The 14,791-nt window shown below is 51.6% G+C and overlaps 1 protein-coding gene across 1 annotated transcript; it reads left to right on the top strand.

Moving 5' to 3' along the window:
* Positions 1-126: 126 nt before the first annotated feature.
* On the top strand, positions 127-12,122 carry LOC307090236 (synaptopodin 2-like protein; the record flags this gene model as incomplete). Its single annotated transcript, XM_079756811.1, is given in 7 exon segments — positions 127-231; positions 3,010-3,161; positions 3,684-3,932; positions 4,682-5,073; positions 8,649-9,845; positions 10,605-11,638; positions 11,640-12,122. Coding segments are annotated over 7 exon segments (3,612 nt in total).
* Between the last annotated feature and the right edge of the window lie 2,669 nt (positions 12,123-14,791).

The raw sequence follows: 14,791 nt of genomic DNA, 5'->3' as shown, positions 1-14,791 counted from the left end.
CACAAACACCCCCGCACACGCATACATATGTAGCAGCCTCGTCCACTGCCAGGACTCACATAGTGAGGGCAACAGGAGAAGAGCCGAATCCTGTTATCAGGGGCCCCCAGATCACATCACGGCAGGATGCTGGTGGAGGAGGACGTGGTGGTGTCCCTCTCCGGAGGAGCTCCGTGGGGCTTCAGACTGCAGGGGGGAGCGGAACACGAGAGGCCCCTGCAGGTGGCCAAGGTACCGGTGGAATGTGTTGTGTTGTTGTGGTCCGAGGGCCCATGGATGCTCGTGGTTTGTGTGTGTGTATGTGTGTTTGTGTGCGTTGTTAAACCTGGTCCGGCTCTTTAGGTCTAGCTCTGTCTCGACTCAATTGAGTTGAGAGTTGTGGGTCATGTTCCAGCGATGTGGCTTGTATTGTCTTGAATATTTTGTATTTTGATACCACCCAACAGATAATGAATTTATTTGATCAATTAACAGACAACTTATCACAGTTGTGTGTCATAGTTTGGTTTTTATTAAACAAATTAATATATTACTCAAATGTAGATAACCTCACAGTTAGCTCAATGTACAGGGACTAGTGCCTACTATTTTAGAATCGCCTCTCGATAGGATTTGTTGCTTCTATCTTAAATTCGCTGACAGCCGTGCCTGTCCCCTCAAATAAGAAAGGCTATTCTGGTAAGTTGGAATGTTCCCCGACTCGCTTCCGACGTTAGCTGTCGGCAGTTCGGAGCCCATGACCTCCCGTTCAAACCGAGGTTAGACGGAAATTAAGTGACTGGCTGTAGAAGGCACAAGTACGCAGCCGATATCGTTCAGCCGATATCGTTCAACCGATATCGTTCAGCCGATATCGTTCAGCCGATATCGGCAGTGTTCTCGACACTTTGCTGTTTGAGTGTGTGTGTGTGTGTGTGTGTGTGGGAGGGAGGGGGGAAGGGGTTCGAAGGTAATCAGAATAGCTTATTTAAGAGGGGTCGGCTACGCAAACTGATCACTCTCTGACTTCTCTATTTTTTTCTTTGATTATTCCCTTCTTTTCTTCTTTTTAAAACATTGACACTATTATGGGACTACACACAATGACCCCATTGTTAAACGTATCTAATGCAATTGAGTGTAGCTTTGCCTCCCATCAGCTTTGTCTACGGTCTGTCATACGATGGGGAGTTTTCCCACTAGGTGTTATTTTGGGTAGGTCAGGAACACATGGTGGATGAAAGGCATTTCCACTAGTCCATGGGGGCTGTGCAGCTGTTCAAAGTGGACTTTTACATGATGCTCAGCTGCGCTGTGCATCTGTGTGTCTGTGCGCGAGTGTATGTGTGTGTGTGTGTGCAAGTGTTTGTGTGTATGTGTGTGCAAACCTGGAAGCCCTTGTAAACATCCCTGCTATCATGTCAGCCTGGATAATGATGTGGAATAACGGTTCAGGAGACATGTGTATGTGTGTGTGTGTGCGTGTGTGTGTGTGTGTGTGTGTGTTTATGCGTTTGTTTGTGAACATGCAAGCCCTTGTAACTCCTATCATGTCAGCCTGGTGAGTGATCTGGAATATAATGGTTCAGGAGATATTTACGTGTGTGTGTTGTTGTGTGTGTGTGTGTGTGTGTGTGTGTGTGTGTGTGTTTGCGTGTGTGTGTGTGTGTGCAAGCCCTTATTACCATCCCTACTATCATGTCAGCCTGGGGAGTGATCTAGGATTATGGTTCAAGAGTCATAGATAAAGAGAGTACGGTCATATCTTCCAAAGTATTCAAGTAGGTGTGAGAACGCTCCACACTGAACAAAAATACCTTTATCTCAAACAGTGGCACTGTGATAACAACCTGTAGATGTGTCTGTGTGCGTGTGTGTTTGTGTGTGTGTGGGGGGGGTGCGTGTGTGTGTGTGTGTGTTTTTTGCGTGTGTGTGTGTGTGTGTTTGCATGTGCGTTTGTATGTGTGTGAGCGTGTGTGCTTGTGTGTGTGTGTCTGTGTGTGTGTGTGTGTGTTTTTTGCGTGTGTGTGTGTGTAAACAAGATGTGGCAATTTTAATGATCGTCTTCTTCCTTATTTAGTTGTTGCCACAATCTCATGTTCTAGAATATACTCTGCCATTTTGATTTAGGCTCACCGCCCCCCTTTCCTCTTCCCATTCCCGAAGGGTCCCATGACATCATCTTTTAGCCCCGCCTCCAGCAATAATAGCTTCATGAAGTCAGAACATTTTTTTTAAAGTAGGGGGGCTGTAATTAGTTTGGGTTCGAGTTCCCTCAGTACTGACCTCTTAGAACATAAATTATAATAAAAAAAGGCTTGATAGAGAACCTGAGGAGGCCATGGGAAGCGTATTCTTAGCATTAATATTATGCCTTTTGTATTTGGTCCCATGTCCTATTATGTCCTTACTCAAATTGAAAAGTGTCAATATGAAGGTGAAATCCATCGTTCAGCCATTATTCAACTTTATAGGTAGACAATCACTGAGCATAGCATTAGCCACTATATTAGGAAATAGTGTGACCTGATATCTATGCCAGCCAAATCCCTTTATTGAGTACTTTATTGTAGTCTCAGATTGCTCTTGAGCAAGCCACTTAATATTTATCACTTGCACTGGCCACAATGAGCTAGAGAACACCCAGTAGTACAATTTAAAAAATTAAGTTGATGTTCGCTTGGGTTGACTGCTTGAGACAAGGAGTTGGATGGTTGCCCTATAGTCACATGTTGTCGTTAAATCTGAGTTAAAATGAATTACATTATTGTTGATTGGACGCATAATACGATTTTCATTTCCAATGATGAATTTCAATATTCATTAATTCAGTGACTAGGCTAAGGGAGCAATATCAGCAATATCACACACCATATCGCACACGGGACATGTATCACACCTGTGGAACGTGATGTGTTGTTCGGTATTGAACCTTGACATACGTGTAGTACGACTATAGTTGGAGCCTGTGAGTACAGTCTGTGTGGTGCTTGTGCCTCACATGCATTATTAACCGGTGTGTTTCCACAGGTACGCAGGCGCAGCAAAGCGTGCAGAGCTGGCTTGAAGGAGGATGATGAGCTGGTTGCCATTGGAGATCAAACGTGTACGGAGCTCAGTCACAGTCAGGCCATGAATCTCATCGACATGCAGAGTGCCACACTCAACCTGAGAGTGAAGAGGTAGCAAACACACATACATACAGATACAAAAACAGTTGTATGCCTGTGTGGGGGTACACACACAGGCACACACACACACACACGCACACACACACACACACACACACACACACACACACACACACACACACACACACACACACACACACACACACACACACACACACACACACACACACACACACATACATACTAACACACACACATGAATACACGCACACATTCACACACACATGCATGTATATACACACCCTTTTTCTCACCATACACACATACACACACACACAGACACGTGCACAGACACACACAAGCTTAGAAACACACACACACACACATACAAAAACACACACACGTACACTCACATTCACACACACAGACAATGCACACACATGAAGATATACAAATGCACATCCTTACCCACTCAAACCCTGATTGAGCGTCAAACACACCGATGATGCATTCAGAGTCTAAACTCTACAAATCTCTTGGGTAAAAGTCGTTTGTGTCCGTTTGTCCCCCAAGGGCTCCGGCCTTCTGTGTGTCCTCGGCCTCTCCTCGCGTCGCCGGACGGGGGATGCTGTCGCCTCCAGTCGGGGGCGGAGTCTGCATCACCTCCCCCCCGGACAGCGAGGCCTACTACGGCGAGACGGACAGCGACGCGGACATACAGACGCCCGCGCTCCGGCGCCAACGACGGACGCCTCCGCAACCGCGGTCGCCGGCCCGCTATGAGTCCCGCGACGAGGAGGAGACCACCTCGGAGATGAGCGGGTAAAGAGGCAGCCGATGAACCGATGACCAGGCTTCACCTTCTTCACTTGACTGATCTCCTCGGCCTTCTCCTCCTGCTTTTCTTCTTCCTCCTCCTCCTCCTCCTCCTCCTCCTCCTCCTCCTCCCCCACTATATCTTCCTCCTCCTCCTCTACATCCTTCTCCTCTTTATATCCTCCATATCCTCCTCCTCTTTCTCCTCCCCCCGTTCCTCCATCTTCCTCTCTGCCTCTCCTCCTTCTCCTCCTCTGTGTATTTTGTCCCAAAGAAATACTTCTCTAAACTGGCAGATGATTAAGTTGGAGCCTATTGGTTTAGAAAACAAATCATTTGAAAACCTTATTAGGCTCTAAATATGGACCACAAAACCATTACATTTTCATTTTTTCGAACCACCCTTTGAACAACACCTACACTTAGTTTGTGTTTTCGACTCCAGCCAATATAGTGTATGCCTGGGATTTTGGTTGCTGTGCTTCTTCAATAGCACAATAAAAAATATTGCTTATTTTACGACCATATTATTCTTTCCCTCGCGCAGAGATATTTTTGTATGATCCAGTTCCAGCCATTCATTTCTCAATTGGGCTGAGAACAGCACAATTCTTCCTGAGCCAAAGACTCGCACATCAGATAAGATTAGTGCTTAATCAGCCGAGCAAGTGCTTTATTTAGAATGGAAAATATATGCAAGGAAAACCAAAAAAAAACCATGTTGACCTGAACAGACCCGTTCCCCTCCTCCCCAGGTACGAGAGCGCCCCGGACGTAGGGGGGTTCCTGCACGCCCTGTGGGAGCCCACCAGACCCCTGGAAGGCTTACCGGGCGTGCCCCGCAGGGAGCTGGTCTACCAGCCCCCCGAGGAGAGGACCACCGACCACTCGGCGCTGCTCACGCCACACACTCTGACCCCTCGCACCCTCACCCCGACCCAGGACCAGGGCCTGATGGAAGGGGAGGGGGAGGTGGACAGCGGCTTCCAGGAGGCAGGGAGCTGCGTGCCCCTTGTGTCCCTTGAACGGGCCAAAGAGGCGATGATGATGGGGTCCAGTAGGCAGCTGGTGCCCATGGTAGGACCCCAGCTCGGACCCATCAGCGATGAACTTTCCACTACCTACGTGGACAAGGCTATACAAGCCAGTGAGTAAAGACCACGATGCATCTTTCACATTAGCATTTATTATTATAGATAAATGGCAGTTATTTTGGAAATTTCACACTTGTCTAATCAAAGCCCGATGGTAAAGATTCTAACAAAAGCGGTTGAGCAACTGCGTTTATTGTAAAGCTGTAGATGACAGGGACTCCATTCGTGAGCCACAACAACTGTTTCAAGTGTTACATTTCCTAAATATTCCGCTACACTACCCTCTAGTGGCCAAGTAACGTCACTGCAGTTTCTCCCGTTGAGCTGGATTATGTTCTGCAAGCAAAGGGATTGGGAATGGTGGAGTCATTCAGAGCAGTTAAGTGTTGATGTATCCTAGCCTTCCGCATAGGAATTCCAGTCTATCTCCTCTGTCAGTATTCTGAGCAGTTGCCCGGCTCACTGTATTTATAGTTCTTAATGCTTCCCTTGGAAAGACAGATGGACATAACTCTGGTTTACAGATCTGCACAGCTGAACCCTGTGTATGTTTGTTTGATGATGACTAGGTTCATACTCTTTTACTTGTGGGTCAATCTGTGTGTGTGTTCCTGTGTTAGTGTGTGTGTGTGTGTGTGTGTGTGTGTGTGTGTGTGTGTGTGTGTGTGTGTGTGTGTGTGTGTGTGTGTGTGTGTGTGTGTGCGCGTGTGTGTGTGTGTGTGTGTGAGCGTGTGTATGAACGCAGTGGTGTGGAAATCCCGATGTATAATGCATCAGAATTTTCTGTAACACCGTGTTTTCACCACATAGACATTTTCATTATTTAAAATTATCTGAGATTTAATTTCATGGGCGGATGTTACAGTGCCACCTCATACTGCTGACAGTGTTCCATGTGAATAGCTATGTTCTGAGCAAATGCAGCCCACTTGGGAATGCATGTCACTGTAATGGGAGAGTGCTATATAGGCCCGATGGCCAGGGTTCAAGGACACAAGTGTTCAGGTTAGGCTGTAATAGCATTGGATCGCAGGACAATAGTGACAGGATATTTGACTGAAGAGTCAGGGGACCAGGCCTTTCTCACATTACATACACACACACACACACACACACACACACACACACACACACACACACACACACACATCAAAAGCATTGATGTGCATTGCGCACCCACAAACGCACACAGGTATGTTTGCGTTTGTCCTTTGCACAAACACAATCCAAGGAACACACACGCATGTAGCGTTCTCAAACATAAGCCACTTCACATGTGTGAATAATAGAAAAAAGCACATACACACAAATTGCCTGGGCTTTGCATGTCAGCTTGTTGGCTGTGAATGAAGGATAGATGGTTACGATGGCAGTCACAGGTGACGTGTGAAGTGTCCCCAGCACACAGAGTAGTTAAATCTGCAAAGAGTTATGGCCAAGCTGTTCTCTATAAACTAAAACTAGCCTTAGTAACAAGCACAGAAATACAGCAATGGATGGACACCAACAAACACACAAAAAGTCACCAGGCGAGCGCACACACAAACACACACACACACACACATACACACAAATGCACACACTCAGACAGACAAACACACATACTCACGCACGCAGGCACCCACGCACGCCCGCACACACGCAGACAGACAGACAGACAGACAGACAGACAGACAGACAGACAGACAGACAGACAGACAGACAGACAGACACCAAAACTCAAAATATACAGACACAGACACACCATATTTAGAACAACACAAACACAAAAATGGTACAGATTGACACAAGTACACAACAAACGCACACGCACAGACAACAACCACACAAGATATACAGACCGACGCGCACGCAAAGATGCACCCATCCAGACGCAGACACACTCACACACATTGAGTGTTTGAGTGTGTGTACATGAAAGTTCGCAAGTGCGTGTGTGCCATCATGTCTGTGTGTATACAGAAACAGAGAGAGCTTAGACAGGTGTTTCATGGTCGTCAGACAGACCGGAATAGACGGCTGACATCATGCTGTGGTTTAGGTCACCGACAAGAGACAAAGGTCTTTACTTGGGGGTGGACCCCCCCCCCCCCCCCACACACACACCCCGTCCATGCACACACACACACACACACACACACACACACACATATAACAGCCCCGTCTAAGAGTAGCACTTGTAGTGTGTGTGTGTGTGTGTACGCGTTGGTGTGCAAGCGTCATTCAGGGACAGACATACATTCACACACACATTAATGCCATGAGGGACCTCACATGTAGTTCCACAACAGAGCTGGATGGACATAGACAGCAGTGCAGGGTCTATGCAGGTAAGATCCTACTTTAAGCTCTCTGGCTGTGGTTCTATTCACGGAAACTACTGGAAATCATACCTATTTATTCAATTGCATGTTTATTCTATATTTTAAGAATAAACATGCAATTTTAAGAGTAAACATACAATGCATATTTTAATAAGATTTGATTTATAGCTGGGTTATTTGAATGTTCCTTTCTGCTGTTATGGGCTGTTTGTGTTTGTGAGTTTGGTGCTCATCTGACGTATTTGATGCTGTTGAATAGAGAGCGATTGGTGTTCCACTTTGACTATAGTACTGAATTATCCATCTGCATTAGCTACAGCATTAACAAGGCTGCAGTCATAATGAATGAACAATTTAATTCAAAGCTCGAGTTGGAATTATTTGAATTATTTTGTATTTTGTTTTTCCATTTTCTTCTTTCTATCATGTGAGAAGTTAAACTTTCATTAGTTAAGGTCCTGTATCGGTCTATATCACAAATTGGCACAAATAGTTTAATTATGATTGCATTTGTTGTCGTTACTTTTGTCCCTGGAGCGGAGATAATTCAAGTATTAATAGTTGACATCACACGCTAATAAATACACATCAGATATGTATTTCCGGACATTTCCACCAGCCCCCCACTGCCACTCATTACACACCCTGATCTAACCCCCTCGGACTGTATGACTCAATGTCTTTTTTTGATTCCCGCAGCACACATTACTGTCGCTCAACGCTAATCCTTATTCCCTGTCAGCAGAGCCTTTGATTCTGATTTAGTGTCTGAGTTTGTACATTTCTCAGTTTTCTCTTCATATGTGCTATTTTTGGCTTTTCCCCCCTTTTCTATCTAATCCGACAGCAATATAAATATATTTGTTTTACATTTTTTATTCCATTGGATTTCTTCTATTAAACATTTATTCACCGTTGTTTCTTCTCACATTTGACCCTCCTCTGTCTCTCTCTGTCGCTCTCTCTCTCTGTTTCCCACTCTCGATCTCTCTCTCCCCCTATCTTTCTCTCTCTCTTTTTCTCTGTGTCTCTGCCTCTCTCTCCCCCTCTCTCCCCCTTTTCTCTCTCTCTCTCTCCCCCTATCTTTCTCTCTCTCCTCCTCTCTTACCCCTCTCTCTCTCTCTCCCCCCCTCTCCCCCTCCCTCTCTCTCTCCCTCCCTCCCTCTCTCTCCCTCCCTCCTTCTCCCCTCCCTCTCCCCCCTCTCTCTCCCTCTCTCCCCCTCCCTCTCCCCCCCTCTCTCCCTCCCTCCCTCTCCCTCTCTCTCGCTCCCTCCCCCCTCTCTCCCCCCCTCTCCCCCCTGCAGAGCTGCATCGCGGGGAGAGTGTGGTGGAGAAGCAGGTGAAGGAGGCGCGCACCAAGTGCCGGTCCATCGCCTCTCTGCTGACGGACGCCCCCAACCCCAACTCCAAGGGGGTGCTCATGTTCAAGAAGCGCCGGCAGAGGGCCAAGAAATACACGCTGACCTGCTTTGGCAAGGCCGAGGGGGAGGACACTGAGGGGGACACCGGGGGGGAGACGGAGGAGGAAGAGGGGGGAAGTTCCGCCCTCAGCGGCTCTGAGGTCGAGGAAGAGGATTTCTCGGCGTCCTATGACCCGACGTGGGACAGCGGCTACCTGGACCTGCTGGACCGCATGAGCTCCGCCTGCCCGGGCACCACCCCCACCACCCCCACCACGCCGTCCACCAATCACAACCCGGGGCTCGACGCCTCGGCCTATCAGAGCCCGGGGTCGGAGTACACAGGGTACAACGGCGTAGCCTTCCAAGGCCCCAGGCTGGAGAACGGCAGCGCGAAGCAGCCAATCGCTGCAGCTCCCCACTCCGCCCCCATGTCCCCCCACGCGGCGGCTCTGACCAACGGGGCGCCGACGGTGGTCAGCCGGGCCAGCGTGGTTCTGACCCCGGCCGCTCAGGCACCAGGTGCTTACCAAGCTGGGCCCCAGCAGCAGCAACATCTTCATCAGCAGCCCGCTGCCTACCAGCACCTCCATCCCGCCATGAACTCAGAGCACCACGTCCTCGCCGCCGCGACCCCCAACGCCAACGCCGCCGGCGTCCTGAACCGCACCGCCCGACCCTTCGGCTCCGGCCCCGGCGCCGCCCGGGCCCCCGTGGCCCCCGTGGCCTTCCGTCCGCCCCAGCCCAGGCCCGCCGCCGCCGCCGCCTCCGTTGCCGCGGCGACCAGGCCGGTGACGGCCGTTTCCGCGGTGACGATACAGCCGCAGCGGCCGTTGCCAGGGCCCGAGGCCAGGAGAGCGGTGTCCACCACCTCCCTTTACATCTCCCCCAGAGGCAACGGCGGCAACAACAACGGCACCTTCCCTCCCCCACGCCTCTCCCCCACGTCGCCCCCGTCCCCGTTGGCCTCCGCCCAGCCCCCGGCTCAGCCCGTGCCCTTCTCCCCGCACTACTCAGGGCCGCCCGCCGCGTTCCCTCCCCCCTCCAGCCCGTACTCCCCTGCCAGCGCCGCCCCTCCCCTCGGCCAGGCCCCCGCTCAAGGTCCACCGAGCTGTCAATCAGCCTCGCAGCCCTTCTCCCACCCCTCCCCTCCTCACTCTCAGCCCTTCTCCCACCCCCTCTCCCACCCCTCACCCCCACAAGCTCAGCCCTTCTCCCACCCCCTCTCCCACCCCTCTCCCGCACAAGCTCAGCCATTCTCACCCCCACAAGCTCAGCCCTACTCCCACCCCTCACCTCCTCACTCTCAGCCCTTCTCCCACCCCTCACCTCCTCACTCTCAGCCCTTCTCCAACCCCTCACCTCCTCACTCTCAGCCCTTCTCCCACCCCTCACCTCCTCACTCTCAGCCCTTCTCCCACCCCTCACCTCCTCACTCTCAGCCCTTCTCCCACCCCTCACCTCCTCACTCTCAGCCCTTCTCCCACCCCTCACCTCCTCACTCTCAGCCCTTCTCCCACCCCTCACCTCCTCACTCTCAGCCCTTCTCCCACCCCTCACCTCCTCACTCTCAGCCCTTCTCCCATCCCTCTCCTCACTCTCAGCCCTTCTCCCATCCCTCTCCTCACTCTCAGCCCTTCTCCCATCCTTCTCCTCACTCTCAGCCCTTCTCCCATCCCTCTCCTCACTCTCAGCCCTTCTCCCATCCCTCACCCCCACACCCTCAGCCCTTCTCTCCCACTCACTCCTCTCAGTCATTTCCCTCTCCCAATGGCCCGGCTCACCTCCCTTCCTTCTCGGGTATCTCTGGCTCTCCTCCTCCCCCCACCCCCCCACATCCCGCTGCTCCCACCCAGTCAGCCTTCCAGCCCCAGACCAACGGGTCCCCAGCCCATCCTCCCCCTTCCACCTCCACACACCACCCCCCTCCCCCGCAGCCCTTCAGCCCCTATATCAACGTGACAGGCGGCCCTGTGACTCACCCGGCCCCCGTCGCTGCCATGGCAACCGCAGGGTCTCCTCCGCCCCCTCCTCCGCCTCAGGCCGACTCCCTGGCGTCCCGGGAGCAGCGCATCTCCGTGCCCGCCGCGCGCACCGGCATCCTGCAGGACGCCCGTCGCCGTGCCAACAACAGGCCCATGTTCTGCGCCGTGCAGAACAAAGACGTGTCGCCCAACCCGGCGCTGCTCTCCATGCTGCAGAACATGGACTCCCCCGCGGGGTCCGGCCCGGGCCAGGGCGCGCCCGGAGGGGACGCCGGGGGCCACGAGTCGGGGCCCGAGGAGGACTGGCTGCGGCTCGGGGCGGAGGCCTGTAACTTCATGCAGGCCCAGCGGGGGCCCCGGCCCCCTCCCGTGGCCCCCAAGCCCCAGGCGCCCCAGGTCCCCCAGATGGCCCAGATGGAGGGTAAAGGCGGGCAGCTGTTTGCCCGCAGACAGAGCCGGATGGACCGCTACGTGGTGGACCGCTCGCCCTCCGTGGCCGCCGCGCCCTTCTCCCCCGGCCAGCCCAGAGAGGCCTCCCCGACACCCTCCCTCCCGGCCGCCTGGAAGTACTCGTCCAGCATCCGAGCCCCGCCGCCCATCAGCTACAACCCCCTCCTCTCCCCCTCCTGCCCTCTCAAGGCCCAGAAGCCCCAGAAGGCTGAAGCGGGGAGAGCGGGCCAGAAAACCGGATCCAAAGCGGCCGCAAAGAAAGGAGGCCTCAAGCCTTTGGAGATCATGACTCATCAGCCGTACCAGCTCAACCCGTCGCTCTTCACCTACGTGCCCGGCGCCCCGCAGATGACCTCCAGCCCCCAGCGGCCCCCCCAGCAGCAGCAGAGAGGCGTGATGGGGGGTTACCAGACCCCGATGCAAACGGCGCGAGTGCGCGAGGTCAAGCGCTTCTCCACGCCCCCCCCCCGTGGCGACGGGTCCCTCCCTGAAGGTCCTCGTACCGCGGTCAGTCACCTCCCTGGGCGAGCCCACCTGGCGCTCCGAGCCGGCCTTCTCCTACCAGCCGGCCCCGGGCCACCCCCAGCCCCAGCCCGGCAGCCCCGCCTGCTACTACCCTCAGCCCTCTCAGTGGGCCTCCCCCTCCCCCCTGTCCCCTCCGGCTCCACCCGCTCCTTCAGCTCCTCTCCCCCAGCTTCCCCACCTGACCTCGGTGCATCAAGGGGCCCCCATGCACATCCCCACCTTCTCCCACCGCCAGGGATCTGGCTCGGAGCAGGCCAACCGGCAGTTTGTCAGCGTTCCAGATCTGAGCCCCACCAACGGGTACCGCCCCTCGTCCAGGAGCAGCCAGTCTTCGGCGGGCGGGCCGAGACCCAGGTTCAGCACCAGCAACCTGGGCCTGCAGCCCTGTGTCTGGCGGCCAGGAGCCGCCATGCACTGAGGGGAGACGGCTCGGTCGAATAAACTGAACAGCAGCCCCGTGTGGCCAGAACCCTAGAGGACATCTTTACACCAGGGGTCTTTTCAATGAGGCCATGTTGAGATTTAATTTAGTAGTAAGCATGGAGTAGTTGATTTTCAATTGGGTTTCAAATCAAATCTGTTCACCATCGAAGCACGTTTTATTGTTTTTGTTTTTTTTAAATGTGTCTGTCACTTGGAGCACATTTTAATATTCCTTTAGAGCTGCAGTCGTCCACGTTCAATATAGTTGTTTGCATTTTATTATTGTTATTGGGAACACTGTGTGACATAAAGAAAATGTAAGAATGACTGCGGTGGACGAATCGATATAGTGGAGTTAAGATGGTGGGACTAGGTTGTGAAGGTCGGAAGACAACTTTGATGAAATGTACTGTAAATACTTGAAGAGATATTAATATTGAGAAGCAAAGATGAATACAGTCTGAGGAATCGGGTCGAAGAATCCGGGATGTGTTAAAAGAAGACGAAGACAGAGACAGAGTGAACTGAAAGAGAGGGAGAGATATAAAACAGACAATGAAAGAATCTGGGGAGCGGTTACCAAGCCATCGTCGGAAAAGCCAGTGTACGTGAATACCAACCTCCCAAATCTCATTGAATGTTCTTTGTATTGTACTTTAAGAGCATGACCCATGCTAATATATGTTAATGACTTTTTGTGTCAGTGGTTCATAGATGCACCTAACTGCTCTCAGTCACAGTGTTGTTTTGTGTGTGTGTGCCTCGATATAATCTTTTTTTCACTGGGTTAAAGCACTTTTACCATGAATAAGGTGATATGGTAGTGGGGGAGGGGCGGGGGGCATAAGGTTATGTTAAATCTAGAGTAGGGAACTTTTTGGCATGGAAACAAATGCGGTTTGAGGTAAATATATTTTTAGCTGTAACTCTGTACCACAAAGCGAGCTTCGGAATAAAAATAGAAGTCACCTCAGCTGTCCTTCTCTTCCTGTGCCACCTACACACGTCAGCTCCGCTATCTCAGCCTATGTCTCTCGGCCTCCCTCTCCTGTCGGATCTATACAGGCTGCACTTTGCGTTCACTCAGTGGACTAAATTGATCATATAAACGCTGTCTCTGACTGTGACGTACAGAAAGCATTCAGAGGGATTTGCTATGCAGTCTTTCAGGCCAACTTTTTCAAAAGCAGGAAGTAAACTGTGTCTTCAGGTGTCAAAGGACCCCTTTAGATTTAAGGTTGTGTACTTGAATCGCAGAGGTTGAGGCTAACAAATTCCTTATGAGAAATGCTCGCAAATCACGTAATGCTAATTACGTCCTTACGAATGCAAACTGCTGCCAACTAATAATCAGCATTTTACATAAACATAGTCAAACGACATTTTTAAACATACGTCTCCATTATCCAAACCACTCAAATCATCAATCACTGCAGCATACACTGGCTGGTCATTGTGCAGAGTATAAGGAAGACGGTCTTAAGGCTGTGAAATGAAGAGCTCTCATCTTTGACCTCCAGCGGGATCAGGTAGCATAAGGTGCTAACTTCATCTGCCAAATTTAGCATTGTTAAGACTCTGTTTTACTGCAGCGATAGTGTGGAAAACAATGTCTCCTGTCGTTTAACTTCACAACAAATTGATTGGTCAGTGACGCACAGATACAGATGGTCTGTCTGTGTTAACTCCTTTCCCTCTGTCTAAAGTGTGATGCATCAGTACACGGAGCGTTTAGCCTATTTTTGGAGCTGTTTGGCTCAGTGCAAAATTCTACATACTGGAGACTTTATTTTTTACTTTGCATTTGAGGGAAGAATAGGAAGTAATACCTACCACATAGATCCACCATTTTCTCAAACCGCTCCGATAGGTGACAAATCCGACATCAAGATGGCAGCATAGTTCACAGTTTCAATCCATGTACGATTGGATGAACCCCTTAGCCAGCAGTGGCCATAAAAGTAATATAGATGTATTAGACTGTAATTAGTCCATCATTTGATTTATATTAAATACGGGCCAGGAGGAGGCCTTGAGACCGTCTCCAGCGCCATTTTCAGTCTTTTCTCCCTCTTACTTCTGGATATCCAGCCTATTTAATTTCGCTTCATTTTTTAAAAGGTCTTCCATCACCGTAATTCAGTCTACCTTGCAGACAGGTGTGGGTTGCCACGGCAACCGGCCGTGCGTTGTGTGTGGGGGAGCAGACCAGGGCCTCAGGTGCTCGCGCTCCGTCTCACCGGCTACATCCCCGGACCTATAGATAGCAGAGGCGTCAGTCATACTAACCCACCCACCCCTGAACTCTGAACCACCCCCACCCCTGCTCCACCTTCGACACAACCCCGTCAACCCCCACGCATCTTTTCAATAACCCCCACCTACACACCCGCTCCTAACCGGGAGGAGACCAGCCACCCGTGTGTGTGTGTGTGTGTGTGTGTGTGTGTGTGTATGCTTGTGTGTGTATGCGTGTATGTGTGTGCACAGTGTGGGTGTGTATGCTTGAGTGTGTGGGTGCGCAACCACCCACCTCCACCCACCCAACCGACCACCGACTCCCACACCACCCACCACACCCAGCCAACCTCCCCCCACCCAACCGAACCAGCTCCCCCCCCCCCCCCCCCGCCCCCCCCCCCCCCCGCCCCCCCCGGCAGCAGG

The sequence above is a fragment of the Pollachius pollachius genome, assembly GCF_949987615.1.
Source record: "Pollachius pollachius genome assembly, chromosome: 19".
NCBI lineage: Eukaryota > Metazoa > Chordata > Actinopteri > Gadiformes > Gadidae > Pollachius > Pollachius pollachius.
The sequence above is the reverse complement of the archived record's forward strand: the minus strand, read 5'-3'. Positions and strand labels throughout refer to the sequence as shown.